This window comes from Callorhinus ursinus, unplaced genomic scaffold, assembly GCF_003265705.2.
Source record: "Callorhinus ursinus isolate GAN/ISIS: 27379988/994484 unplaced genomic scaffold, GSC_fseal_2.0 scaffold12, whole genome shotgun sequence".
NCBI lineage: Eukaryota > Metazoa > Chordata > Mammalia > Carnivora > Otariidae > Callorhinus > Callorhinus ursinus.
Window position 1 is genome coordinate 68,654,363 of NW_027397074.1, and position 27,458 is coordinate 68,681,820.

General features: G+C 39.3%; 1 protein-coding gene and 1 pseudogene across 5 annotated transcripts in view; one reads left to right on the plus strand and one right to left on the minus strand.

Moving 5' to 3' along the window:
* Positions 1–27,458, plus strand: part of AHCYL2 (adenosylhomocysteinase like 2) — a 164,145-nt gene that overhangs the window by 121,510 nt on the left and 15,177 nt on the right. For all 5 annotated transcript variants that reach the window (XM_073899177.1, XM_025865625.2, XM_025865626.2 and 2 more), the window contains 9 exons: positions 5,299–5,442; positions 5,892–5,992; positions 13,945–14,047; positions 15,466–15,560; positions 18,186–18,292; positions 20,087–20,203; positions 23,500–23,563; positions 24,047–24,135; positions 26,852–26,922. In XM_073899177.1, the coding sequence (XP_073755278.1) occupies positions 5,299–5,442; positions 5,892–5,992; positions 13,945–14,047; positions 15,466–15,560; positions 18,186–18,292; positions 20,087–20,203; positions 23,500–23,563; positions 24,047–24,135; positions 26,852–26,922 (891 nt within the window). The remainder of the gene's footprint in view (positions 1–5,298; positions 5,443–5,891; positions 5,993–13,944; positions 14,048–15,465; positions 15,561–18,185; positions 18,293–20,086; positions 20,204–23,499; positions 23,564–24,046; positions 24,136–26,851; positions 26,923–27,458) is intronic.
* Positions 8,214–8,916, minus strand: LOC112818451 (large ribosomal subunit protein uL1 pseudogene; annotated as a pseudogene).

Consider the following 27,458-nt stretch of genomic DNA (forward strand, 5'->3'; position numbering starts at 1 on the left):
TAAAAAATCTTTAAAAAAAAAAAAATGGCCTACACAGCCCTGTACCATCCCATTACATTTCTAATCACACTGTTACATTCCCAAACTTTCCTCCTCTTCCAGCTAGACATTTCACTCCATCCATACTAGGCTTCTTACTGCTGTTCTGTTATTTCAAAACATGCCAGGCACCCTCCTGCTTTAAGTTCTTTGCATTTGCTATTTCCTTCACCTGGAGTGCTCTGAGATACCCTGGCTGGGTATCCTGCTCCTCAGGTCTTAACCAAAGATGACGTTCTCATTGAGGCCAGTCCCGGCTATTCTCAAAATTGTACGAATACCCTACCCAACGTTCCCTATCAAAGTTTCCTCCTTTATTTTTCTCCATGGCACTTATCATCATACAACATACTATGTATTTTACTAATTTATTATTGTTTCTCCCCTTACTTGAATAAGAGATCCATGAGAACAGAGATTTGTTTGTTTTGTACTGTTATATTCCCAGCATTTAGAAATGCTTGACCCATAAAAGGCGCTTGATAAGTAAATATTGGTGAAAGGTGTCCAGAGCCCTATACTTTATATCTTGTTGAGGTCTCTGATATAATGTATGTGAACAGCTAGAAGAATGTTTATGACATTTCAAAAAAAGATACCTCCCTATCCAGAGTGTTTGTTTTGCTGAAGTTACCTGGAGATTTGGGTAGTCTATGGCCTATTTTCCCTGCCTAAAGATACTAGTGCTAAGTTTTGCTCAGCACCTTTCATTTCGGAGCCTCTACCAACCTTTGTCAACCAGGGTTCCTCGTCAGAATCACAGAACACAGAAAAGAATTGGAGATACTGTTTTCTCAGTTCTCCGAAGGATGGTTCATAACTAGTACCCTTCCAGATGGATAGGAGAGAAGTTAATTGATATATTCTATGGATGCTTCAAGACATTAGGACTTTGCAATCCAGGTTGAAAAGGGCTACATTAATTCTTAAAATTCCTTCATTGTTCCTGAAATTGTTTATAAGAAACAAACTTCTAAAAACTCTTTTCTTAAGCACAGAACCTCATAAAAACAAATGAAGAGACTTCTTCAAAGTCAAATCATGCTCAGTGATATATTTCTGAAAAAGCTGCCTTGCAGTGAGTTCATTGGTTAAAGATAAGAAAGGAAGGCTGAAGTCCCTTAGTTCATAATTGGTTCTTATAAAACTTATAAAGTATTTTCAGATTTTTCCAAATAAAGTTTTGTTTGTTCGTATTTTGATTGCTAACATAGCTTTTCATGTATTTCTAGAGCATTATTCATCAATGAAATCTGCTGCACATTGACACACAGGTCCCTACTGTTATTTCCATTGCCAAATGAATAGATTGGGCCTAAGAGGAATTATCTGACTTAAAATAGTCTAATAGGACTAATTCAACCGGGAGTCTGACTGCTTCTTCTCCTAGCAATAACCCACAATATTATTATAGCTGCTAGGAGGTAAGGCTTAATTAAGCTTGAGCCATAGAACATATGTATGCATGTTCTATGGGATAGATTATGGATTAGTGATTCAAGAGTTATATTTTGATTCTGGGTTATCATGAAACAAGAGAACACTCCATGGTAAAGTTATATTGTGCTTTATGTTACTTTTCTGCCTAGAAATTGGACGCTTTTTGTACTCTCATTTATTCATGAGATTTTTCTGGTGGTAGTTAGGGGAAGGAGAGAGAGGATCCGTTATACTCCCTATTTTACAGTTGGATAAATTGAAAATTGGTCACAACCAATTAGAGGTAAAGCTAGAGCTCAGGCTCTACTTCAGTTGGTTATTGCCTTATCAGTTGTTCATTTTTAATTGAATTATAGCTCTGGGCTTCAGAGTGTGACAACTGTAAACATTTCAGAAACTATGCAAACATGGGGCGCCTGGGTGGCTCAGTCGTTAGGCGTCTGCCTTCGGCTCGGGTCATGATCCCAGGGTCCTGGGATCGAGCCCTGCATTGAGCCCTGCATCGAGCCCCGCATCGGGCTCCCTGCTCCGCGGAAAGCCTGCTTCTCCCTCTCCCACTCCCCCTGCTTGTGTTCCCTCTCTCGCTGTGTCTCTCTGTCATATAAATAAATAAAATCTAAAAAAAAAAAGAAACTACGCAAGCATGTATATACATATGTGTTGGGTTTCTCTAAATTTTCTTAGGAAAAAACCTTTGATGCTATCTCAAATATTTTCATGAATGTGCTGCTTTTTTTTTTTTTTTAAGATTTTATTTATTTGACAGAGAGAGACACAGTGAGAGAGGGAACACAAACAGGGGGAGTGGGAGAAGGAGAAGCAGGCTTCCTGATGAGCAAGGAGCCCAATGCGGGGCTCCATCCCAGGACTCTGGGATCATGACCTGAGCCGAAGGCAGACCCTTAACGACTGAGCCACCCAGGCACCCCATGAATGTGCTACTTTAAATATAGTGACAGAAATAAGTGTGGATTCAAAAAACAAATGTCATGCTAGTTCAGGAATAATCTTTCCACTGTGCTTTGCAGAAAAAGCACTTGTATTGGTCTGGGTCTGTCAGCCATTTACATTCACATGTTAGTACAATCTAGACAACTGATACTTTTGTTTCTCACCTGATAACAGGTCTGCACAAAGGACTCTGAAAACAAATCCATTGTGGCTCAAATAAAAACACTGATTGAACTAACTATAACCAGTTGACTACTACGAAAAAAGTAAAATACTGTATTTGGGGAGTTTTTTTAGAGTAGGGAGGTGGTATAATAATTTCTTCTTGAGAGAGAAGAAAACAACTCAAGCCAAAAATTGGAGTACTTCTCCTAAGAGGAAATTTTGGGGGGTTATTTTTGTTGTTGTTGTTGTTGTTGTTGTTGTTTGTGTGGTTTTTTTACCCTGACTCATCCTTAGAAGCTAGAGAGGCATAGGAGAGGAATGCTATTCTGGGTAGAGTTAGGACTCCAGTCTCAACCTTTTTCATCATTGCCAACCAGCCACCTGCTGCTTGGTTAGATTAGTAGATGACGGAGGTAGAAGAAAAAGAAACTGCTAAATAATATTGTATGCATGTCATTCCTTTCCCATTCAAAATCCTGAAGCTGAGTAAGAACCTTTAAAAATGTTATATCTGGTATCGAATTAAAAATATTTGCAAAAGCCAACAATAATATCAGGTGTCATTTATTGAGTGCTTAATTACTTTATACCAAGCATTGCACTGAGCACTATACTTACATTATCTTATTCAATCTTCTCAACAACTTGACTCTGAAAGTTATGTCTCCCTATTATACAGTCAGCTTTGTAGCACAACCCTAGGAAAAGAAAAACCCCAATTAATTTTGTAATTAGTTATTTCCTGTCTGACTTACCTATTAGACTGAAAACTCCATGAAGATAAAGACAATCCATATTTGTTCTGTATACCCAGCACTTAACACTCTGCCTGGTATACAGTAGACACAAAATAAAAATTTATTGAATGAACAACTGAATGTCTGAATGACTGGATTCATGAACAAATTAATAATTCTATTAATCAGGTTCTGGACCACCTTTTATATACCCAGAAACAGAGACTGAGATTTCAAAGTCTGTCTGACTCCAGAACACATAACCACTCTATTTAAATAGCCATTGGAGAACATAGAAATCATCATGCCTCTAAGAAAGGATTTGAAATTTTGGGGTATTCTGAATGTAAACACTTTCTTCAAAAGTAATTATGCTGTAAATTATGATCAAGATTAGGGATGGCCATTATCTTTCTTCCCTCAGTTGGTAGAAGCATGGTTCCCCTAAGCCTCCAACACATAAGCTATTTCTGAGTATTGATGAGTGAAATAGATGACTGCCCGGGGAAGCGGTTTCTGGGCTCTGTTGCCAAAGTACTTTGAACTCTTGCTCACCCTAGGAGGGAGAACCACAGACTTTTTATACAGATTAGTTCCTTTCAAGAACAAAAGTCCTTTTGGGGATTTACTAATTCCCTCACCTCCCTTGGTGCCTGTGTTCATTCTTGTTGCCTCGTGTTAGGACTTTGCTCCAGGGCAGTTTTCCAGCTCCAAGAGAGACACTCGAGCCCCTGCTGCCTAAACATTTCGTAGTGCCATGCCCGATTAACTGGGCAAGGTCAGACTTGCCTTTTACAGCCCTCCCAGATATAGATCCTTTGCTAAGAAATCCCAGAAATGCCTTAATTCTCTGGATGTAAGTAGATCAGAGCACCATAGACCTTAAGAGCTCTGAATGTTTGCAGCTTTTCCCCTTGAAAGTGATGGAAGTACTTCTTATCCCATTGAGAGATATGTAATGCCTTATAGACAGAGCTTTATATCCCCCAACCTCCCCTCCCCCTCAAAAATACAAAAACAAACAAAAAATAAAACAAAAAAACCCACAACAAACCTTGAGGACTACTTAGGAAGAAACTATCCTCTGAAACTTAAACATAAATCATGGAGGGAAATTAAATCATCCAGCAAATGATTAGCAACTACAGAATTGTATGACGACTGGAAAGACCTCAGCTAAACGTGTGAGTAGAAGTTGCCTGTTAGCCACAATCAAAATCTGAGACCTTCCACCTTCTAGCATATATTGCTAAATGGATTAATCATCAGAACATTTTAGTATACTAAAGAAGGATTTATCCACTTCTTTGGGAACCTAAAATGCCTATTGCCGGACCCACTGAGGCCAGCAAGAAGGGAGAGCACACTGAATACTTCATTGTCAATATCTAATTGGGTCTGCAGGCGTAGTTCAGCCTCATCAGAGCCAGTCTTAAAAAGAAAGCTCTGTTACAGCAGACAAACACTTTTTGTGTGGTTCTTAATTACTTTCCCATGGTCTTCTTGTTCACTAGGCCTTATCTGTTCAGTTATTGTACTAAAACACAAATTACAACAGGCATCTAAGCAGCAAAGAAGGGTAGCTTGGATCCGAGAAACCCATAGGTTAATGACCATGACCTCGCACGAAGAACGTTAACCTATTGCTACCATGGTGTAACGTCTCTCTTTTTTCATATTCAAGGAGCACTCATGTTCTGAAGATAGTTAGCCCCAGATTCCAAGTTAATGCTATCCAGGGGTATTGTCTTTGGCAACCTTTCTCCACTTCCTCTTTCTGACCTATGGCTAGCACTTTCCACAGGAGGTGATTGAGCCAGCTCCCTGATGACATTTTAGGTGCCTACCATTTAAGTGTATGTCTGTGTGGTGGTGGATGACCAGAGAAGCCTCAGGTCACTCCATGGTTTGGTATTTTAGAGGAAGCCATTTTTTCCCCTGAGGGTTTTTTATGGTGTCATTTCAGCGGCTTCCTATACAGACAGCTCTGATGATGAGACCTCTCCCAGGGATAAGCAGCAAAAGAATTCTAAGGGGAGCAGTGACTTCTGTGTCAAGAACATCAAACAGGCGGAGTTTGGACGAAGAGAAATTGAAATTGCTGAACAAGGTAAAGAAAGCCAGCACTTTTTCCTTCTCAAGTTGCCTCTGTCTTTTTGTCCATGTTAATCTCTTTTTATGTCCTGGGGTCTAGTAGCTGGTGAAATTTAAGTGTGGTTTTACAGAATACTTAATACAACAGAAATCTGAACTTAGGAAACACTGTAGGGAGGGAGTAGTGAACTCTGGTGGGTCTAGAAGGAACTCCTATACCAGGAAAAGGGAAAGAGAGTGGGTAAGGACTGGGATACAGGGCATCCGAACTCTGGAACATTTGCCTCTAAAAGTCTCTTAGAATGAAAAATCAGGTTCAATGTCTTGATCCCTTGAGAAGCCCAATCTAACAAAGAACCTGATCAGGGGAAGAGTCTTCTCTCAAGAGAAGAAGTTCTTCTGTTTGTTCTTTCTCTCTCATTCCCTCCTCTCTAATAGTGCTGTGTATGTATTGTGCCTTTTCAGAAATGCCTGCACTGATGGCTTTGAGGAAGAGAGCTCAAGGAGAAAAACCTTTGGCTGGAGCCAAAATTGTGGGTTGCACACACATCACTGCCCAGACTGCTGTGAGTCCTTTTTCCTTCTCCACATAATAACAGTCAGTAATAGCCACCAGCTATTGAGTGTTTGCTACCTGCCAAGCAGCAGGTTAAGAGCAAGTGTTAGTTCATTAATCCTCCTAATGGCCAGGTAAAGCAGGTATTCCTGTTTCTATTTTACAAACGAGGAAGCTGAGGCTCCAAGTGTTTAAGTAGTTTGTCCAAGGTTATATAGCTAGTAAAGTCATAGAATCCAGATTTGAACTTCAATATATCTGAGTCCCAAGTTTATGCTTTCTCTGTGCTGCACAGCCTTCCCCTTATCTTCCCTTCCAGTGTCATTTCTATAAGGCAGCTCTCTTCGGCTGCTTTCAGCTGCAAGTGAGAGAAAACCTGATCCAACCTGGCTCATACATAAAGGGATTTATTATATTACATAGCTAGGAGTCCATAGGTAAGGTGGACTTCAGATGCGGGATCTCAGGGCTCTAATTTCATCTGTCTGTGATTTTCTTGGAGCTGCCTTGTCACTTGCTTACTTCATCCTCAGGTTCATAGCAAGATGATTACAGCTCTTTGAGCCATCACAAATTGATGTGAAAAGTAAGGATCATTTCTTCCTCTCCCCCAAGAGCAAGAAAACCTTTCCCAGAAGTCCTCCAGGATATTCCATCATGTGTCGTTGAACTGGGTCACATGCCCATGGCCCACCAGTCCTGCTGAGAGGACTGGTGTTACCATGATTGATTTAGAATAGTGATTCTCACCCCTATCAGATTCAGTGTCTCCTTTTTATAAAAAATATTTTTGCAATGCCCCATATTATCTTAGAATGAAATTCAAATGTAACATACCTCGGTACATATTTTTTTTTAAAGATTTTTTATTTATTTATTTGAGAGAGAGAATGAGATAGAGAGAGAGAGCATGAGAGGGGGGTAGGGTCAGAGGGAGAAGCAGACTCCCTGCTGAGCAGGGAGCCCGATGCGGGACTCGATCTGTAATGAAATAATGTGTGTTTCAATATGTAAATGCTTGGGCATAAGCATAGTGAAATACTCAGGTATTTGTACTTCCTCATAACATTAGTTGAATGAGAATGCCACAAATGTAGATAGAAATGTGTTATTGGTTCTAGAGCATCAGAGTGGCATTGCCAAATTATATGATTTTCTGAATCATATTACAATAAACTATAAACAACTTTTTAAATTTCTAAACAGCAAAGAGTATGTGTTTTCTGTTAATTTACACACGTTGCATTCCTGGAAAAGTTACTATTTTGTATTAAAACTACAAAAATATTTTTTGTTAACATGTAAAGTAGAATAAGGTTCTAAACTTAGATCATTATAAATAGGTTTCTCACACATGTGAACATTTGAACATTTGAAAACTGTATTAAATGTGGCGTGGTTTTTGTTGTAAGAGACTGTCCCATACTTTCAAAATGTCAAAACCTTTGGTCCTGATCACTAAATGCCAAGAGCATTCCCCTCCCAATTACTGTGACAACCAAAAATGCCCCCGCAGTTTTCCAGAGCTCCTCTGTTGAGAACCACTGACTTAGAGCCATCATCAAAGATGTAAGAGATATTGAATTGACAACCATTATGAGACCACTACAGGAAATTGATGTATTGAGAATTGGTCTGAAATCTTTTGTGTGATTTATAAGACTCAGGTCATCTGTATGGTTAGATCAACTTTCAGAAGATTATCTCCTGAAGCATAACACTTATTTATATGGCCGCATTCCTGACTAAGTACAGCAGAGAGCCCTTAAGACCCAGACAGCTACTGTTAACATCTTTACCATGAGACTTCCGGATTACGTGTTCTCTAAGGGAAAAAAATACCTCGACTGCCCAAAATTAATATAATAAATTGAAAAGCTGTCTCTTTTTGGAGCTACAGACTAATGGACCGAGGCAGAAACTCTCTTGGAATCTTTTTTGGGCTTCCCCAGTCAGGGACATGCGACTTAAGTGTGGTGGCTTAAAATAGTAAGTGCTTCTGTACTGTCTCATGTTGCTAAATTGTATCTAGTTTCTTTTTTACCCCCTGGCTCACCAAACATTACCACCTTTCAAGTTCCCTTTCATTTTCTCTTGAAGGGAGTAATCAAAATTAGTTTACCAATTTTAATATTATTTTGTTGTTTCCTCCCCCACGTTTTTTCTTTTTCCTTTAAAAAAATAATTACAAAGGAATTTTGCTTTGTTTTTTTTGTTTTGTTTTGTTTTGTTTTTTAAGGGTAGCACTAGGATTTATTGAACTGTGCCTTAGTACAGGCGCTGGGGCTTGCCCATGGTGCTCTTGATGTATAAAGCCCGGATGTTCTGCCAATTCTTCTTGAGCAAAGACACCAGGAAATTGACTGCTAAGTGGATGTTGTACACAAGCTCGTCATCTGTCATCTTCACATGGCCAACAGCCACTGCCAGACACAGCACCTTCTTCATCTGGAATTTGATGGTGGACTTCACTTCATCCACTTTGGCCACCATGTTTTCATTGTGGGTCAGCAAGGAAGGGAACTTGCCAGCCTTATTCAGGCCTGGGCCCAGGATTTGTGGAATCTGCTTGATCAGAGATGCTGAGGCCAAAAAGGCATCATACTTCTTGGCCAACTTCTTAACTAATTTCTTATTCTTGTTGAGTTTCTTCAGTGCCTCAATGTCCATGTGGGGAATATCCACTGCCTTGGCCTCATCACAGTGCTGCTGATCCCCCAAAACACATACGGAGAACTTGGGGCGGGGAGTGGACTTAAGCCTGATGGTGCCCGAGAAGCGTTTGTCCTTCTGACGGTCATAGTTCTTCAGACTGATCTGCAGCTCCACCGTCTCCAAAAACTTCCGGCGCTTGCGCTGGTTCCCGTGCAGGACTTCCCGCATTGCCTCGTACAGGGTGTGGCGGGAGACTTTGCTGCTCATGGTTCTTCGCGCCGCAGTCTTTTGCTTTGTTTTTAATCTTGATTTTCTTTTTCTGATTACAAAAGTGGTTCATATTCATTTTATAATACTCAATCATTACCCAATCATTAGCATAAAAGGCAGTCTCCTATAATCCCATGTTCCAGAAGCAGCTATCATAGTTAATGGTTTCCCATCCATGTTTCTAATTGACTTGGATCTATTTATATTTTTTAGGCGTGTTTCCATAGTTCCTTCTAATAACCAGATTCCTTTGTTACTCTCTCTAAACAGTGATGATTGAAAGTCAGGTTAAACCAGCTTCTAAGCTCTGTCCTCCTTCCACTCCTACCTGCCTGCCTTCACTCCTGCTTGAGCCCTAACAGCCAGCAGTCTTGGCTTAGAAATCTTTGAACAGTTGTTGTATTCTTGGGCCCAATCACCTTTCTCTTCTAGTTAATTTATATTGCTCTGTAGGTAAGTCTCAGTATCCCTCTTTTGTTTGACAAATTCAAGAATCCTAGCTATAGGAATTCAGAAATTCTTTGAGGTGAAAAATAAAATGAGAGGGGAAAAAATGGGATCAAGTATTGAAAGGTAGTACGGACTGGATATTAAGACATCTGAGTAGTTCTGCTATTAACTTACTGTGTGGCCTTGGACAAATTACTTTAGGGGGTTAGCCTAAATTAGTGGAGTTGTTTGCAAGTTTTTTTTTTTTTTAATTAGAACATAATTGGAATTTTTATTTAGCATAGATATATTAGAAAATAGAAGTTTTACAACATGAAAAGTACAAGTACCCAAGAGTTAACTACTGGGCGCCTGGGTGGCGCAGTTGTTAAGCGTCTGCCTTCGGCTCGGGTCATGATCCTAGGGTCCTGGGATCGAGCCCCACATCGGGCTCCCTGCTCTGCGGGAAGTCTGCCTCTCCCTTTCCCACTCCCCCTGCTTGTGTTCCCTCTCTCGCTGTGTCTCTGTCAAATAAATAAATAAAATCTTAAAAAAAAAAAGGTTCTGGGGGTACCTGGGCGGCTCAGTCAGTTAAGCGTCTGCCTTTGGCTCAAGTCATGATCCCCAGGGTCCTGGAATCGAGCCCCATGTTGGGCTCCCTGCTCAGCAGGGAGTCTGCTTCTCCCTCTTCCTCTGCTGCTCCCCCTGCTTGTGCTTTTTCTCACTCTCTCTCCTGCTCTCTGCCAAATAAATAAAAATCTGAAAAAAAAAAAAAGTAAGGATCAAATCGGTGGAATAAATTTTTTTAAATAATTTTTAGGGGCACCTGGGTGGCTCAGTTAAGTGTCTGCCTTTGGCTTAGGTCATGATCCCAGGGTCCTGGGATTGAGCCCCAGTTGGGCTCCCTGCTCAGCGGGGAGCCTCCTTCTCTCTCCCCCTCTCCCATATACTCTCTCTCTCTCTCTCAAGTAAATAAAATCTTTAAAAAACAATTAAAATTAAAAAAATAATATTTTTAAAATTTGAAATAAACACGGATTTATAGATAAGTTGCAAGTATAGTACCAATCACTTTTTTCTTCGCCATTTGAGAGTAAGTTGCCAACTTGATGCTCCTTCACCCACAAAAACTTCAGTGCATATTTTCTACAAACAAGAACATTCACTCATTCAACCAGTACAGCTGTTCAAAATCAGGAAATTAACATTGACTTATATTACCATCTAATCCTCAGACTTCATGTATCCCATTAATTGTCATCCCCTTTTAGTCTCCTTTAGTCTGGAACAGTTCATCAGTCTTTCTTTGACTTTCATGACCTTGACACTTTTGAAAATTATAGATTAATTATTCTGTAGAATGTGCTCAATTCCGCTTTTCCTGATGCTTCCTCATTATTAAATTCAGGCCATGCGTTTTTGGTAAGAAATGATGCTGCATTTTTTTCATTGAATCCTATCAGTTGGCATGTTGATTTAGATTTGATTTATCATTTGTCAAAATGATGTTCATTTTGATCCTTTGCTTGAGGTAGTGTCTGCTAGACTTTTTCACTGTAGAAGTTATTTTCCCGCTTTGTAATTAAAAAGTATTTCATGAGGTAGTAATATGAAACTATGTAAATATCCTATTCTTCATCAAGCTTTCAAATTTATTCATTTATTTACTTACTTTTATTTTTATGAATCATTGTTTCCTATTTTATTTAATGGATTATAATCCATTACTATCACTATTTATCATGATGCTCAAATTATTCCAAACTTGTCCTGAGGGACCCCCTTCCATCTTGCTTCTATGACTTCCTTTTGACATATCCTTTTCATTCTTTGAGCACTTCCTTGGTTCTGGTATATGATTATCTAAGCTTATCTTGTACATTCTCTGCTCTAACCCTGGAATCAGCCCTTTCTCCAAGGAGCCTGGTTCCTTTTAATGGATCTGGACACTGCTGTGTTCTTTGCTATTGGACTATCATTGTTCCTGGGTCCTCTTTAATTTCTTATTTTGGAAAATAATTGCCTGCTAACTCTTCATATGTTTCTTATGCCTTCTTCTCTCCTCCTCCTTCAGGGACTCCAATTACATGTATGTTAGATTTGATAATGTCCCATAGATCTTGGATGCTCTGTTCTGATTTTGATTCTCACTCTTTTTCTTTCTGTATTTCAATTTGGTAATTTTTATTGATCTATCTTCAAGTTCACTGATTCTATCCTCAGATATGCCCAGTCTGATGATGAATCTGATGAAAGAATTCATAATCTCTAATACTTTTGAAAAATTTTTCTGACATTTCTATTTGACTTATTTTTATTGTTTCCATCTTTCTGCTAAAATTATCTATCTGTTCATGGGTGTTGTCCATCTTTTCACTAGACCCCTAATGTAAACCTTTTAATTGTAACTAATTTAAAGTTCCTGTCTAATCAAGCATCTAGTTTGTCTTAGAGTCTTGTTCTCTTGAATACTTTATTTCTTGACAACAGTGTGGGGAGGGGGTGGTTTATTCCACCTTTTTGTGTGTCGTAAAATTTTATTATGAATGGTAATTTGTTAGTTTCCATTATTGTCATAAATTGAGCTGGATTTCAATTCTGTTGCCCTGCACCATAGGCTTCAAATCCCTCCAGTAGCAGGCAGCTATTACATTGTGATTTGAGGTTACCAGAAGGCTCTCCTCAGTGTTCTGGCTTTACTCTCAGCTTTCAGTTGCTTCTACACATGCTTGCCACGGGGGTCGGGGGGAAGGGGGTGTCGTTTCGCTTTTCAAATGCATGCCCCACCTGCTGCACTAGGCTGCTGCTCTTTGTTTCCTAGAGCTAGGCTCATGGTGAGGGCAGGTGGGGTTCTTGGCCCTCCTGGTCCAGCCTCAGTCTTAGGTAGGTCTCTCTGAAGCTAGGCCTTCTTCATTGTTCTTGCCTCTTCTTGCTGTACCAGTCAACTTTGCCTTGTGTCTGTGATAGGTCTTGTGCAGATGATATTTTCCTACCTCTCCCGGAGAGGTAACAGATCTTTATCAGTCATACCTTGTTTTATTGAACTTCACAGATAATTGCATTTTTTCTTTTTTTTTACAAAAGGAAGGTTTGTGGTAACCAAGCATCAAGCAAGTCAATCAGCACCATTTTTCTAACAGCATTTGCTTGCTTCATATCTCTGTCACATTTTGGTAATTCTCACAATTATTATTTGTTATGGTGATCTGTAGATCAGTGATTATGACCTGCTGAAAGCTCAGGTGACAGCATTTTTTAGCAACAAAGTACTTTTTAAATTAAAGCATGTACATTGTTTTTTTAGACATTGTGCTATGGCATACTTAATAGACTACAGTATAGTGGAAACATGACTTATATGTACTAGGAAACCAAAGCATTCATTTGACTTGCTTTATTGCGATATTCACTTTATTGTCGTGGTCTGGAACCGAACCTGCAGTATCTCTGATGTGTGCTGGTACTTTCTATCAGTGCAGGGTCCTGGGCCCAGGGGGGGGTTTCCTGCTTCTGTCCAAGGAGCAGGGAGTTTTTGCTTCCACTCTTCCCCAGAAGCAGTGGATCTTTGCTTGGTCCCTGGTGGCAGGCATAATTTCTGCTCCTCTTCCTACAGCTTAAGGCTTTTGCTTCCTATGAGAGAAGAGTGTGGCAAAATGCCCAGGTTTCATGCCTGTCTTGGAGCACAGCTGATCAGGTCCTTTACCCCAGTCTTTCTTGTGAGCACAGGGTAGAAGCCCCTGGAAAAGAGCTTGCATGTGAGTCTGAAATCTCCTTGTGCCTAGGGCTGTCAGAAATTCCAAGCTGACATACTTTCCAATACTCAGCCTTTACTAGTTCGTTGAAATTCTAGCTCATTTTTTCTTATCCTCATGTGTGGCACCCACATCTTCCTCCCATGCTCTGTCAGAGGTGAAACTGTGTTCCCTCGCTCCTTAAAAGGGATTTGTCACTTTGGAGTTCAGTTCACTTGGTTGCTTTACAACCTCAGCTCTTTGATGGGCTCAAGAAAAGTTATGGCTTTGTAGATTATCTGGCTTTTGTTGTTAGGGTAGGAGCTTCTCTTGCAGCTTTCTACATCTTCAAAAGAAGCAAAACTGTAAATTGGGGGTTTTTAAAAAATGTTTTGGGTCTAAAATCCTTGGCTTAGTTAACTCTTATAAGGAAGCCCAAATATATAAAATAGGTAGAAAAAACAGAGCTCAGCTGGAGCCTTCCCCCATGCCTACCCCTACCATTGCCTGCTACTCAAAATACTGAAGAATTTCTGTAGAGCACCATTTGAAAGTGACTAACCTCAGTTATTCCTGATATACTTTTTTTTTTTAAAGATTTTATTTATTTATTTGTCAGGGGGAGAGAGAGAGAGCACACAAGCAGAGGGAGCGGCAGGCAGAGGAAGAAGCAGACTCCCCGCTGAGCGGGGAGCCTGATGCGGGACTGGATCCCAGGACCCTGGGATCATGACCTGAGCTGAAGGCAGATGCTTAATCGACTGAGCCACCCAGGCGTCCCCCAATATACTTTCTTGTTGTCAAATATATAAACTTAATTTCTTCAACCAATTGTTTGGCTAGCCTTGTTCATCTCCTGCTTTTCTCTTTAATGCAGGTGCTTATGGAAACTCTGGGTGCTCTGGGGGCACAGTGCCGATGGGCAGCCTGCAACATCTATTCCACTCTCAATGAAGTGGCTGCTGCCCTAGCAGAAAGTGGTAAGGTCTGGTTTGTCTTCTGTGTCTTTGGCTAAAGTAAGTCTCCAAAACGTCCCAGGGATTCAATATAAATCTTTAAGAAAGATTGACATTAAAGGAGCTGTCTTGGGGGAACGGATCCCTATTCTTGTGTGTTAGCTCTCCTCTGTGCTTCTCTTGTTAAATAAGATGTAGGTAACTCTGTTTTACAGGTGGCAAATATCTTCTTATGTGTAATATTCCCTTATTAGTTAATGCTTTGCCTTGACTTGCTAATATTAGAGCACCAGTGAACACTGCTTGTTGTCCAAGGTAATATGGATTAGAAAAGAAAGTGCTTCAGGCATAGTTTTGTGGTCCTGCTGGTTTTTCAGCAGTTTGTCCTGATTTAATGTTTGGTGTTTCTGCTTCAGCAGTAAAAAGGACTTGACCTGGCAGATTAATATTTGATCACAATGGCTACTGAAACAGGAAGGACAAAAGAAAGAGAGAAATTTAGACTTTGCCAGTTTCTTGCCTTCCCTCTATGGCAGCACAGTACAGAGCAGGGTACCAAATGCTTATTGCTTCAGAGCTCTTAAGAAATGCTGGGAAAGCTCTGTGGTGCCTGTATGTCTCTCCTTTTGCTAGCACTGTAGTATTTCATTTGCTTTTCATTTATATTCATTACAAAATTTTTATTAATGTATAAAATATGTATATAAAAGGGCACAAATATTAAATATATAGCCCAGTGAATTGTACATATACATTCTTTTTTTTCCCAACAAATGTTTAATGGCCTACTTTAAGAGATATAAGAACAAATGAGACCATATCTTTGCCCTAAGAATCTTGTATTGTGATCGAGGAGAAAAGACACATATATAAATAATGATAATACAAGGGCATATAGGATAAATGCCACAACAGATCATGAATCTACATATAATGCACCAGCAAGCAGCTTATAAAAGTTCAGATTCCATGAGAGATCACTTGCAGTTAATCAGGCTTCGTTAGGAACATAAAACCTAACTGGCCTATGACAACATTTTAACCGATGGAGAAGAGTGTGAGAGTTCTCCTGATGAAGAAGGTGGGATGACCAAAGTACGGATGCAAGAAAGATCAAAGTGTAGTTGGGAAATGGTGAGACTTCCAGTTTGACTGGATCAAGAAGTCCTCATTTCTGATTTCTTCTTTTTTTCCCTTTAGTCCTATTTGTAGCACCCATCATACTCTTGTCCCTTTTGTTTGTCCTTTTTGATATATCAAGAGCAAAATGACCAACAAAGTCAAAGAAGTGGACGAAGGGGCTGAAGACAGTGTTAATCAGTGAAGAAAGCCAATCCAAGGAGTAGAGAGAATTGGAATTGGGGAAAACCAGTATGTTGTGAAAATTTAGGGGCAGCCCTTCTTTCAGGCTTTAATGGTTTCTCTTTGTTCCCTTTTCTCAGGATTCCCTGTTTTTGCCTGGAAAGGAGAGTCAGAAGATGACTTTTGGTGGTGCATTGATAGATGTGTGAATGTGGAGGGCTGGCAGCCAAACATGGTAGGTTAGATTTCTGCTAGCACAATTCTGGAGGAGTCTGGCAGGGACGGAGTCGGGGGCTAGGGCCTGGGAGAGGGTGTCCCAACAGGAAGGAAGGAAAATGCTTCCTTTTCTATCTGATGTATCTGGGCTTCCAGCAGAACTGGTTGCTTATGTTTAGGGTACCCTAAGAATATTGAACTTAGCCTCAAAGTACTAAAATTAATTGGTGCTGATCTTAAGAAACATTTATATTCATCAGCAGGATTAAAATACTGTTCAGGGTTCACACATGGCTGGTTCAAAAGCAAGGTTAATGAGTTACCATCCCCTACCCGCTTCCCCCCTCCAATAACAGTAATGAAAATGCACACACAAACACACATACACACACAGCTCCTGTGGTACTTAGCTTTTCTCTAGAATCACATGCTAAATTTATAGTAAACCTGAGGAGATTCCAAGTTCGAATTTCTTCTCTTTATTCTCCATTTTAAGAAAGATGCCCAGGCAAAAAGTTTTGGGTTTTTTATTTTGCTTCATTTTATTTTTGTTTCATTTTTTAAAAGATCAAGTTCTTGAAGGCGGATAGCACATTAGATTTGCAGGGAAGCAAAAAGCTGCACAAAGTGTGAAGCACTCCTATTTCACAAATATTTTGCATATGAAGGAGACGAGAAATTAGGAATCAACTGAAAAAAGAATCCTTGAAGCTCTAGTCCAACTATTGCTTGCTGCTAAAAATTGCAGAGTAGGCCTCATTTGGTACACAAAGAGAGAAACAGCCTCTTTCTGGATTCTGTGATGCAGGTTACATTGTACCTCGTGCTGGTTTGAGGAAGCTGGGTTAATACCCTGAAAGGGAGGGAGGAGTCAGCTGTGAGATGAGTCAGCTCATTCCCAGAGTTTAACAGTGACTGGAAGAAGTATGACTGACAGACCTAAAGGAGATATGCCAGGGGGTTTCTACCGGGAATAAAACATTCGTTTTAGAGTCGAGAACATGGGGAGGACATGGGGTTGCAACCAGAGAGCATTTACAGACTATGGGGCCAGCACAAACTGCTGGGAAAGCTGATGAAGAAAATAAGACAAGGAGAAAAACCATTGTCAGCCCAGAAAAGAGAGCTCATTCCTCCTGGGATCCTGGCAAAATCTAGTACTTTTATTTGCTTTCCAACCTCAGGTAGATTGCCTGGTGGCAAGAATTTCTGTAATGGAATAACATGGTGGTGAGAATTATGGGTCACATTCATTAAATAAATATTAGGGATAGCAACTACCTGCCTGTATGAGATACCTCTGCTAAAAGAGAAAAGCAGACAAGGATACGGACTTAAGACCAGAGTTTCCAATTGCTCAGGCTTTTTCATCTCGGATTTTTTTGTGTGGCTAGGGATCAGAGGCTGCAAGGCAGAACTCTATGAGGGATTCCATACATATAGAAAGGGAGAGAGAAACTCTGAGAAGGCTCTTCATTTCTCAGGGCATCTGTTCTAAGGGTTTCTACTGGGAGAAAATGGAGCATTAACCTATAGAATGGAGCAAATGTATTTTAATGAGAGTCTTGCCTTGGATCCCTGCTCTCAAATAAACTTCAGTTGAGTCAGAGAAAAGAGATCAAGAGCACAAGTAGAGGCAAAAAAAAGAGATTAGGTGGTAGACATGAGGTGGGGGATTTTGTGTACCCAGGGGTCACAGGATGGCATTTTGGGCACTTGTAGTAGAGTTGATATTTTATGAGACTGCAAAATGGGTGCATGCCAGTACGGTGCAACTCAGTTCTGTAGGGACTTCCCAGGTATAATAATTTGGAAAGTCCTGCTAAGCATTTCTGACAGCTCGGTGAAGGGCTGAAATGCCACAGCCTAGTGCCCAAGAGCATTCTAAGCTCGTCTTTCTTTAGCTTATTTATAATTCAGAAACTTTCCTCCGCTGATGAAAGCTCCAGTGGGCACAGTATTGTGTTTATCTTTAATCCCAACCTGAAATAGTGATGAGCTGTTCAGAGGCATGCTTGCACACCTACATGCTGCACAGTTCCCTAGTTATTTTTAATGTGGTTTATAGAGAGTGTGAGGTTTCGCTAGGCAAAACCCTTCAGTGCTGCCTGATATTTTGGGTAGGAGAGTGCCTATGCTTTGGGGGAAGTGAAGGATTAACAAATACAGTTTTATAACCCATTGTTCTGGGAGGGAGACTAATTATCTTGCTTTATTTAAACTAAGCCTTGACTGAATATATTTGAAGTCCTGAATATAACTGGTAGAAATACCAGTTAATATCGAGGTCAGCCTTTCTGAATATCTACAGTGCATTCGAGAACTAGTTGTCTAGATAACCACTTAAGCTATTAGTTCAGAAGAAAATCCTCATTTTGTTGCTGTGTGTTTTGATATAGTAGATGTGTTATGTGGGAAGGTCATTTGGCTGCGAGAATTACAATTTGGCTTTTCACCCCTCATTGTCTTTTACTTCAGTGTAATGACTGGCCATTATATTGGGTTTAAGTAACTTTGCATAACTATGGGAAATTTGAAATATCTGTAAATTGGCAGTTAGAAATTGGGCTAAAAGACCCAGAGCAACCTGGAAGCCCTAAGCCTTCAGTAAAATAAATGGTATTATTGATGCTTATTATTGCAGATATTGGATGATGGAGGGGATCTTACTCACTGGATTTATAAGAAGTATCCTAATATGTTCAAGAAAATCAAGGGCATAGTAGAGGAGAGTGTTACTGGAGTCCATAGGTAAGATTTGACATGGGCATACTTGGTTTTATGCAGCCTAGATATATATTCTGATAATCACATACCTAGAGGATACAGTATGTTAAAAATGGGAACATGCTATGAGGTGATGAGATCTGAGTCTGCACACTTTTTTTTTTTAAAAAAACAATGCAAATAACAAATCTAAAATTGGGAGTGGGGGACAGGTAAGGGAACAAGTGTGGTCCTCGTGTTTTCTAGTTGTTGTAATGAAATGACTGCTTGTCCTTTTTAGATGAATTCGTTCATTCCATAGATATTTATTTAACTTCTACAGTAAGCCAGGAACTTCTAGGATCTGTGCTAGGGATCTAGCAGTGGGCAAAACAGACAAAAACTTGGGTCCTCATAGAGCTTACATTTTTACTTAGAGAACAAGGATTTAGGGTTCTGTTTCTCAAATGAGTAGTAATTCCCTCGGTAAAATTGAAATAATTTCTGTTTACTGTTATTCACTCATCAAGAACTGAAAGTATGAAATGGAAGTTTTAGGGAAGTAAATTCTTTTTTTTTCCTTTAAATTTTTTATTGCTATGTTAATCACCATACATTACATCATTAGTTTTTGATGTAGTGTTCCATGATTCATTGTTTGTGCATAACACCCAGTGCTCCATGCAAAATGTGCCCTCTTTAATACGCATCACCAGGCTAACCCATCCCCCTACCCTCCTCCCCTCTAGAACCCTCAGTTTGTTTTTCAGAGTCCATCATCTCTTCATGGTTCGTCTCCCCCTCCGATTTACCCCCCTTCATTCTTCCCCTCCAGCTATCTTCTTCTTCTTTTTTTTTTCTTAACATATATTGCATTATTTGTTTCAGAGGTACAGATCTGTGATTCAACAGTCTTGCACAATTCACAGCACTCACCATAGCACATACCCTCCCCGATGTCTATCACCCAGCTACCCCATCCCTCCCACCCCACCCTCACTCCAGCATCCCTCAGTTTGTTTCCTGAGATTAAGAATTCCTCATTAGGGAAGTAAATTCTGAATAAGCTACCATCACTGCTTCAATATATTGTGATCTTTTCTGAATATACCATACCTTCAGACTCTTAGAAAGGGATGAATTTTGAATAAAACACCTGGTTCTAATTTTTTAGTTAATTCAACTTAAAATGAAACTCCTGTATGTAGATATACATATTTATAGGATGTATATGTATTGAGATTATAAAATTGAGGCTATTTGAAAGTTAAAATGGTTGCATTAGAGTAGTGGGATTAAAATAGTACTTAAAGTTACTCTTTGTATAATTTAAAAGGGGAATAAAATCAATAAACAATTTAAAACTTCACATTTTAGGACGCCTGGGTGGCTTAGTTGGTTAAGCGTCTGCCTTCGGCTCAGGTCATGATCCCAGGGTCCTGGGATCGAGTCCCGCATTGGGCTCCCTGCTCAGCAGGGAGCCTGCTTCTCCCTCTCCCTCTGCCTGCCGCTCTGCCTACTTGTGCTCTCTCTATCTCTCTGTCAAATAAATAAAATCTTTTTTAAAAAAATAAAATTTTACATTTTAATCCTTAAAATTTAGAGGTGGGTCAAAGATTTTCCCCACATGCCTTGTAACTAAGATTTTCATTTCTAAACTGGATACAGACTTCAGAAAGGTAGCCTTTATTTCTCTATATATACCTAATGAGATGAAATTAGTGTGTCTCATGCTCTCATGTCTACCCAATGAACATATTTCTGTGATTTGTTATGAAACTGACAGTAGATTGCAGTATCTCATTGTTTTCTGTTCTTCTTGATTTCCCTCATCCTCAGGCTGTACCAGCTATCCAAGGCTGGGAAGCTGTGTGTTCCAGCCATGAACGTCAATGACTCGGTCACCAAACAGAAATTTGACAACCTCTACTGTTGCCGTGAATCAATTCTAGATGGGTAATGTTTTATTATCTTTGGAATTAACTTGAGTTGTTGAATTGAGGTTCTGAGTTTTTTGGCTTTGGTTATTTCTGGAAATGATTCATGTAGCACCTCTTGATCTATCACTACCATCATACTCAATATTTTATAACCCAGATCTACTGTTGCTATCCCTATGACAAGCACATCTATTTTACTTAAAAAAAAAAAAAAATCAGACTAGCCTCTATCTATTGGTGGCAAAGTTTTTACTTTGTGACCCTACCAGGCCTGCAAGTCAGTAACTAAAGTAAGTCATAAACAGCTAAGAATCTTTGATGATTTGGGAAAAGGTTTCCTGGTGTTCCTATTCTAGGTCATGTTACCAGTTTTTAAATTCCAACCAGCATATAATTCTCTGGCCATCTGGAAAGTTGTGGTGAGCAAAGAGCCAATCCCAGAGGCATTTGTAGTTTTTTAAATCTGTAATGACTACAAGTCTGACAAAATCTACTTAGGTATATACCAAATGCTATGTTCTTCTAATGCCCAGTTTCTGTTTCTACACTTGCGTCCAGATATTCCTTCATCCTTGTTCAGAAGACTCAGTAATTCCCTATGTCAAACCATTAGGTTGGTTTAGAATATTGCCAAGCCAAATGGTTTCCACCATGTTTAGTTTAATGGAAAAGCTACAAAAGGGCCTGTGGGCCACATTACTAAGCAGTCTGGACCCTAGGCAGTTTGCACCACAGGTGTTAGAGCCAGAAGGCCTGGCTTGGTATGATTGTTGGCTCTATCATTTAGGTCTTGGAATAGTTGTTTAACCTCTCTGCACCTATTCCCTCATCTCTAAAATGGTGACAATAAGACCTACATCATAGAGTTAGTGGGAGGATTAAATGAGATAAGGTAAGAACCTGGTGTTCAACATTATTAGTTCCCTTGCCCTTCTTTCTAGAACCCTGAACACTAAGTTCTGGATTGAATTCGATCTTAGGGGAAGCTTTTTGCTTTAAAATCTTTTTGGAGAGGGGCAAATATTCAATGCAAATTCAATTTGTTGGTAATTATTATTTCTATAGAGTCAGTAGTATTATCAGATAGATTGGACATTTAAATGAATTCTCAACCATCAGTCTGTTTATAGACTGTGTCTTGTTTTGGCTACATGAAAGTGTTATAGGTTACGTGAATAGCTTTGATGAATAGCTTTGCACCTGATATCCCTTGGGGAAGAGAGGCAGAAAAGCTCAAGAGTAAAGCAAAGGAAGCTCATAAATAAAATCTATTGATTTTCTTTTCTGTGATAACCATTCCAGGACCATTCTCCTAAACCATGACTTTTGAGTATGATAGTAGCCCAGCCAGACTTACTCTCTTCACTCAACAAGAAATGCCTCTGCACTTAATTGATATATTTTTTAAAATTTATTTATTTATTTGTTTGTTTATTTATTTATTTATTTATGTTAACATACACTGTTACATTAGTTTCAGGTGCACAATATAGTGATTCAGCAATTCCATACATCACTTGGTGTTCATCACAAGTGCACTCCTTAAGTCTTATCATTTATTTCACCCATCTTCCCACCTACCTTTCCTCTGGTAACGTATCAATTTGTTCTCTGCAGTTACAAGTCTGTTTCTTTAGAAAAGAAAGAAAGTCAGTTTCTAGACATCTCTCTCTCCCTCCCTCTCTCTCTCTCTTTTTTTCCTGTGCTCATTTGTTTTGTTTCTTAAATTCCACATATGAGTGAGATCATATGGTATTTGTTTTTTCCCGACTGGCTTATTTCACTTAGCATTGTGCTCTTCGGCTCCATCCATGTCGTTGAAAATGGCAAGATTCCATTCTTTTTAATGGCTGAATAAGATTTGATACTTATTGAGTTTCACTGGGGCTCATGGAGTTGTACTAGTTCCCATTTAGGAGTTGTCAAATCATTAAAAAGACAAGATTCCTCTTTTATAGACTGTTTTCAACAGGAGAGGTAAACAGATAAGTGAATAGAAAGAGTCACATGGGTGCCTGGGTGGCTCAGGCGGTTAAGCATCTGCCTTCGGCTCAGGTCAGGATCCCAGGGTCTTGGAATCGAGTCCTCATATTGGGCTCCTGCTCAGTGGGGAGTCTGCTTCTCCCTCTCCCTCTGCCCCCTGCTCATGATCTATCTCTCTCACACACACTCTGTCTCTCTTGAATAAATAAATAAATAAAATCGTAAAAAAAAAAAAAAGTCACAAATACTTGTAGGAACTGTCTATCTCAGAATAGGCTAGTTTTAGTTGAAAACTTTCTTCTGCCTTGTAAGGGATTCCTAGAGAAGGGACACTGGCTGAAACCAAAGAGAAACCAGAACCTACCCCTACAAGTTCTTCCAAGAGACTCTAAAAACAATAAGGACACAAAAACTAATGATGTAATGTATGGTGATTAACATAACAATAAAAAATTAAAAAAATAAAATGATGAAAGCCTTTGAAAAAAAAACAATAAGGACATTTATTTTAGCTTCATAGAGAATCAGAGACAAAAAAGTAGAGCATGTCTGAGAAAGAATCAGCCCCAGAAAGCTCACTCTCTCATGCAGTCAGTATTGGTGCATTTCTGAGCTCTTCTCCCTCCAGCTGCCCATTACCCTCTGTGTGGAATTAATGAGGGACCTGTTGGCCCTTTTGACGCTGCTAAATGTAGCGCTTATTTATCAGGGTTATCTTCTATTTTTCTGTCTCGTTCAGTAAGCTAGAATAATGTTTCCACTAAGCTAGAGCTTTGTCTCCTAAATAAAAAATGTTCTTATTGGGCGCCTGGGTGGCTCAGTTGGTTGAGCGACTGCCTTCGGCTCAGGTCATGATCCTGGAGTCCCAGGATCGAGTCCCACATCGAGCTCCCTGCTCGGTGGGGAGTCTGCTTCTCCCTCTGACCCTCTTCCCTCTCGTGCTCTCTTATCTCTCTCAAATAAATAAATAAAATCTTTAATAAAAAATGGTTTTATTTTCTTCTTTTATTTCCAAAAATTATATAATAAATGTATATTGTTTTTTGTTTAAGAGTACTTTACAGTCTACAGCTTCTTCCCTTCTGCACCACTCCCAAGACAAGAGGAAAAAAGAAAAAAAACCCTCTCCTATAGCTGGAATTGATCGGATAGCATAGAGTTAGGAAGTACATATATTCAACCTTTCTTTCTAGTCATTAGATGGCATAGAAACCAGGCTTTCTTTCAGAATGGAACAAACAAACAAACATAAAAACAAAGGGACCCAATCTAATCTTAAAGGAGAAACGGGAGAAGATTTTTCTGATTTAATGGTTTTTCTTCCCCTAGACTTAAAAGGACAACAGACATGATGTTTGGTGGAAAGCAGGTGGTGGTCTGTGGCTATGGAGAGGTAAAGCATAACCTTTCACTTAATGGGTGTATAAAAGGTGATTTTGGTGAAATATACCAGATTCTTTTATTTAATGGATGTGAGAATACATTCACCCACCACTCTAGATGGGAAAAAAGTAACTTTAGAGGCCCTCTGGTTAAAGTACAATCTTTCTTTTTCCCTTTGCATTTTTGCCATTTTTTCTCAAGTTGATTTTCTGACTTATTCCAGTGCACTGTTTGTGATGTTTTCTTAGCTTGTATTTTGATTATAAATCGTGAGTGTGGGTGTTCTTATGTACATGCATGTGCTAAACAGGGGCTAGGAGTTTGTTTATGAACTGCATTCATTTATTTGTTTTTTTCTTGTTTTTCCCCAAGCATGAATCTATTCAGTGAAATTCCTTTTGGGGGCGGAAAATGGGGTACAGTTTACCAGAAGCTTTGAGATGTTGTTTTCTCACTGACTTTCCTTATTATGTGTACTTTTTCCCCTCTTAAGGTGGGGAAGGGGTGCTGTGCTGCTCTAAAAGCCATGGGCTCTATTGTGTATGTAACTGAGATCGACCCCATCTGTGCTCTTCAAGCCTGGTAAGCATGCAAAAGGAGACTTGCTTTTTCCTCTATGCCACCATCTATTGGGATCTTGTAACTGCTGCCAAAGAATGGCCTGGTTAATGCCAAATTTTATCTTAGAGGGGCCCAGATCCTGAGAGATGCTGCTATTAACTGTAAGCTCCCCTCTTTCAAAGATCAAGTAGCTCTGCTCCGAGAAAGCAGAGACTATCAGAGAAGCTAAAATTTTTAATTCTTGTGGAAATAATAAGAGGGGATGACTTGAGCCAAAGAACAAGTAGCTCCTTACCTTCTCCATATATAATCCTCCTTTTTTTTTTAAGTAAGCTCTACACCCAGCATGAGGCTTGAGCTCACGACCCCAAGATCAAGAGTTGCATGCTCCACCAGCTGAGCCATCGAGGCACCCCAACCCTTCTCCCTTTGAAAACAATGATCAAAAAAGAAATAAGTTGGCATCAGATCCTCTCTGATGTGATGCACTGAAAAGAACACTTCTGTGATATTCTCCCCCTAAATGTATAACCTGAATCTTATCAGGAGGAAACATCAGGCAAATCCAAATAAAATCTGCTGTCTCTGAGTGAAGAGTATAGGGGAGTTTGTACTATTTTTGTAATTCTTAAGTTTGAAATTATTTCGAAATGAAAGGTTAAAAAATAGTTCCTGTCTCATCCATAAAATGTGGCTAATGATGCCTACCTCAAAGAGTTGCAAAACTTCAGTAAAATAATTACATAAGTATTACATATGATTATACATTATATAATAAATATATAATTCTATGAAGTATAGAACTGTTGTCACATAAATGCTCACTAAATGGTAGATATTATTAATATTGCCTCTTGCCATCCTCAGCAGTATGGAAATACCACTGTTCCTGAAAACTATTGCAGAGCTCTGGTGTCTGTAGCCTCCATAACCCACCCCATTCTTTACCATTAACCCTCCAGAGGAAGGTACCCAGGATAGAGTAAGGCATAAAGATTTTGCTATACCCATTTTTTCCTGCTTTCTACTCCTCACACATCCAGCCATAAACCACAAATTTCTCCAATAGAGTTGTTGGCTTTCTCTGAGTCAGGGTTCATTAACATGTTTTAATACTGATTGAGACACTGATTCAGATTAACTTATAGACATGAACTGATCACTTACTGTGTAACAGGTACTGTGCTCTGTGCTTAGGATGAATAAGATGAATATATGAATGAGGCAAGGTCCCACTGTGAGTGGAATAAGTGCTATGATGGGGGTAAACGGTACATGCTTCTGTAGGAGCCAAAGGAGAAATATCTAACTAAAGAGCAAAGACGTAGGGCAGGAAGAGATGTCAATAGAGCTGAGTCCTGAAACTTGTGTAAGTCATTTCTTAGTTTGGAAGTAATTTCCAGATATAAGGAACATGTCACAAGGAGGGTAGTCCCTGAGGAAGGAGAGAGCATGGCACATTTAAGAAGATGCAAATACTTTAATGTAGCTGGCAGAGAGGATAAATTTGGGGGAATGGTAATATCTAAGGTAGGAATCATTATGTGGATATAATCATATGTCTGCATAAATATTTAGGTCTTATCCTGAGAACAGGCAATCTCACTGAAGTATTTTAAGCAAGGAAGTGACATGATCTAAATTGCATGTAGGGAAATTACTCTGCAAAGTAAATTAGAGAGACATAAACCTAGAGATGATGAGATCGGGCCAGGGGCTACTGTAGGAATCCAGGCAAGAGGTAATAAGACCTGAACATACACAAGACCAGCACATACAGAGAGGAGCGGACCGATTCAAGAGATTTTAAAGAATTAAGGAAAACAACTGGATTTGGTGACAACTTCAATTAGGGAGAGGGAGTAGGCTAGGACATTCTAGTTTATCTGGCTCATACAGTTGGGCGAACAGTAATGCTATTGATCAAAATAGAAAATATAAAAGAGGAAATAGATTTTAGGAGTACAGAGAAGACAATGAGGTTTTTTTCAAACCCAATAAATTTGAGATTCTTATGGGACATCCAGGAGAAGCTATCCAATAATAATTTGATCCAAGGCTCTGAAGCTTCAGAGAGATCTAAGCTAAAGATATATTTGTGCAGTTCAGCCACTAAGAAGAGTCATTTGCAGCCAAGGGAAGGGTATATGGATAAATTCTGAAAGAATAAGAGAGTCAGGGCAGAACTCTACAGAGTACCAACATTTAAAGACTGAGTAAGATTGAAAAGGAACAATCAGAAAAGTAGGAGGAAAACCAGGTGAGAACAGTGTCATGGGCTCCAAGGAGTATAGTTTTAAGAAGATAAATAATGTTTAATATAGGAAATTAAATTATGTAAGAGTCTGTTTTTGTTTTTTGTTTTTCGTTTTTTGTTTTTTTTTTTTGTATCCAGAAGATTGTTGATGATCTCGGGAAGAGTAGTTTCAATGGGGTAAGATTCAGGGGCTAAATTGCACTTTCTAGAAACTCCGTTTGGGAATCTCATGGTAACCCCTGGCTCTCTATTTTCAGGAAGAATTAAGTTGCAGTGATGCAAAAAAAAAAAAACCCTTTATTTCTGTCCTGTATGAACTAAGGAGATGGTTTCAATTTTTCACTGCTAAGAATAATCTAGCTATATCAAGAAGTGACAGTGTCGGTACTGAAGGAGCTTGGTAATAGCTTTTGAGGTTCTGTAGCAAAAGGCTCCCAATTGCGTATTATCAGGTTAATTGATCATGCTTTATTTTTACAGTATGGATGGATTTCGACTGGTGAAATTAAATGAGGTCATCCGGCAAGTGGATATTGTTATTACCTGTACAGGTATGATTTTGACACGTACAGTGGAGTGGCACTTGGGAATGCTTTCATGGAAAAAGTGAAAAATGACCGGAAATGTTCTGAATAAAACCACACTCGAAAAGCCAGATACAGAGGTCTACAAAACCAGTCAATCTTTCACGTTCTTCCCACCTCTTTAGAACTCTGACCAAAAGTATATACCATCTAGGTCATCCCTAGAGGAAAGTTTCTCTTTAACTGTTCTGTATCTCCATCCATCTCAACTACCAAAGAGATGACTAGAGATAAGTTTTATTTGGGAAACCAGATCTTATATTTGTACATTTGATTTTTTATTTTACTTCCAAAAGTAAAGTATATTTCTCTCTAGTCTCTGTAATTAAAGTAGGCCTAGAGCAAAATTCATAGAGAAAGTGGGAAAGGCAGTTGTATTAATTCCCAAAGAGGTAGATTGGAGTTTTAGAGGGGAATATGCAGAAATGGCTAGTTTCCTTGGACTGAGATACTTTGTCTTTTTTTTTTTTTTTTTAAAGATTTTATTTATTTTTTTGACAGAG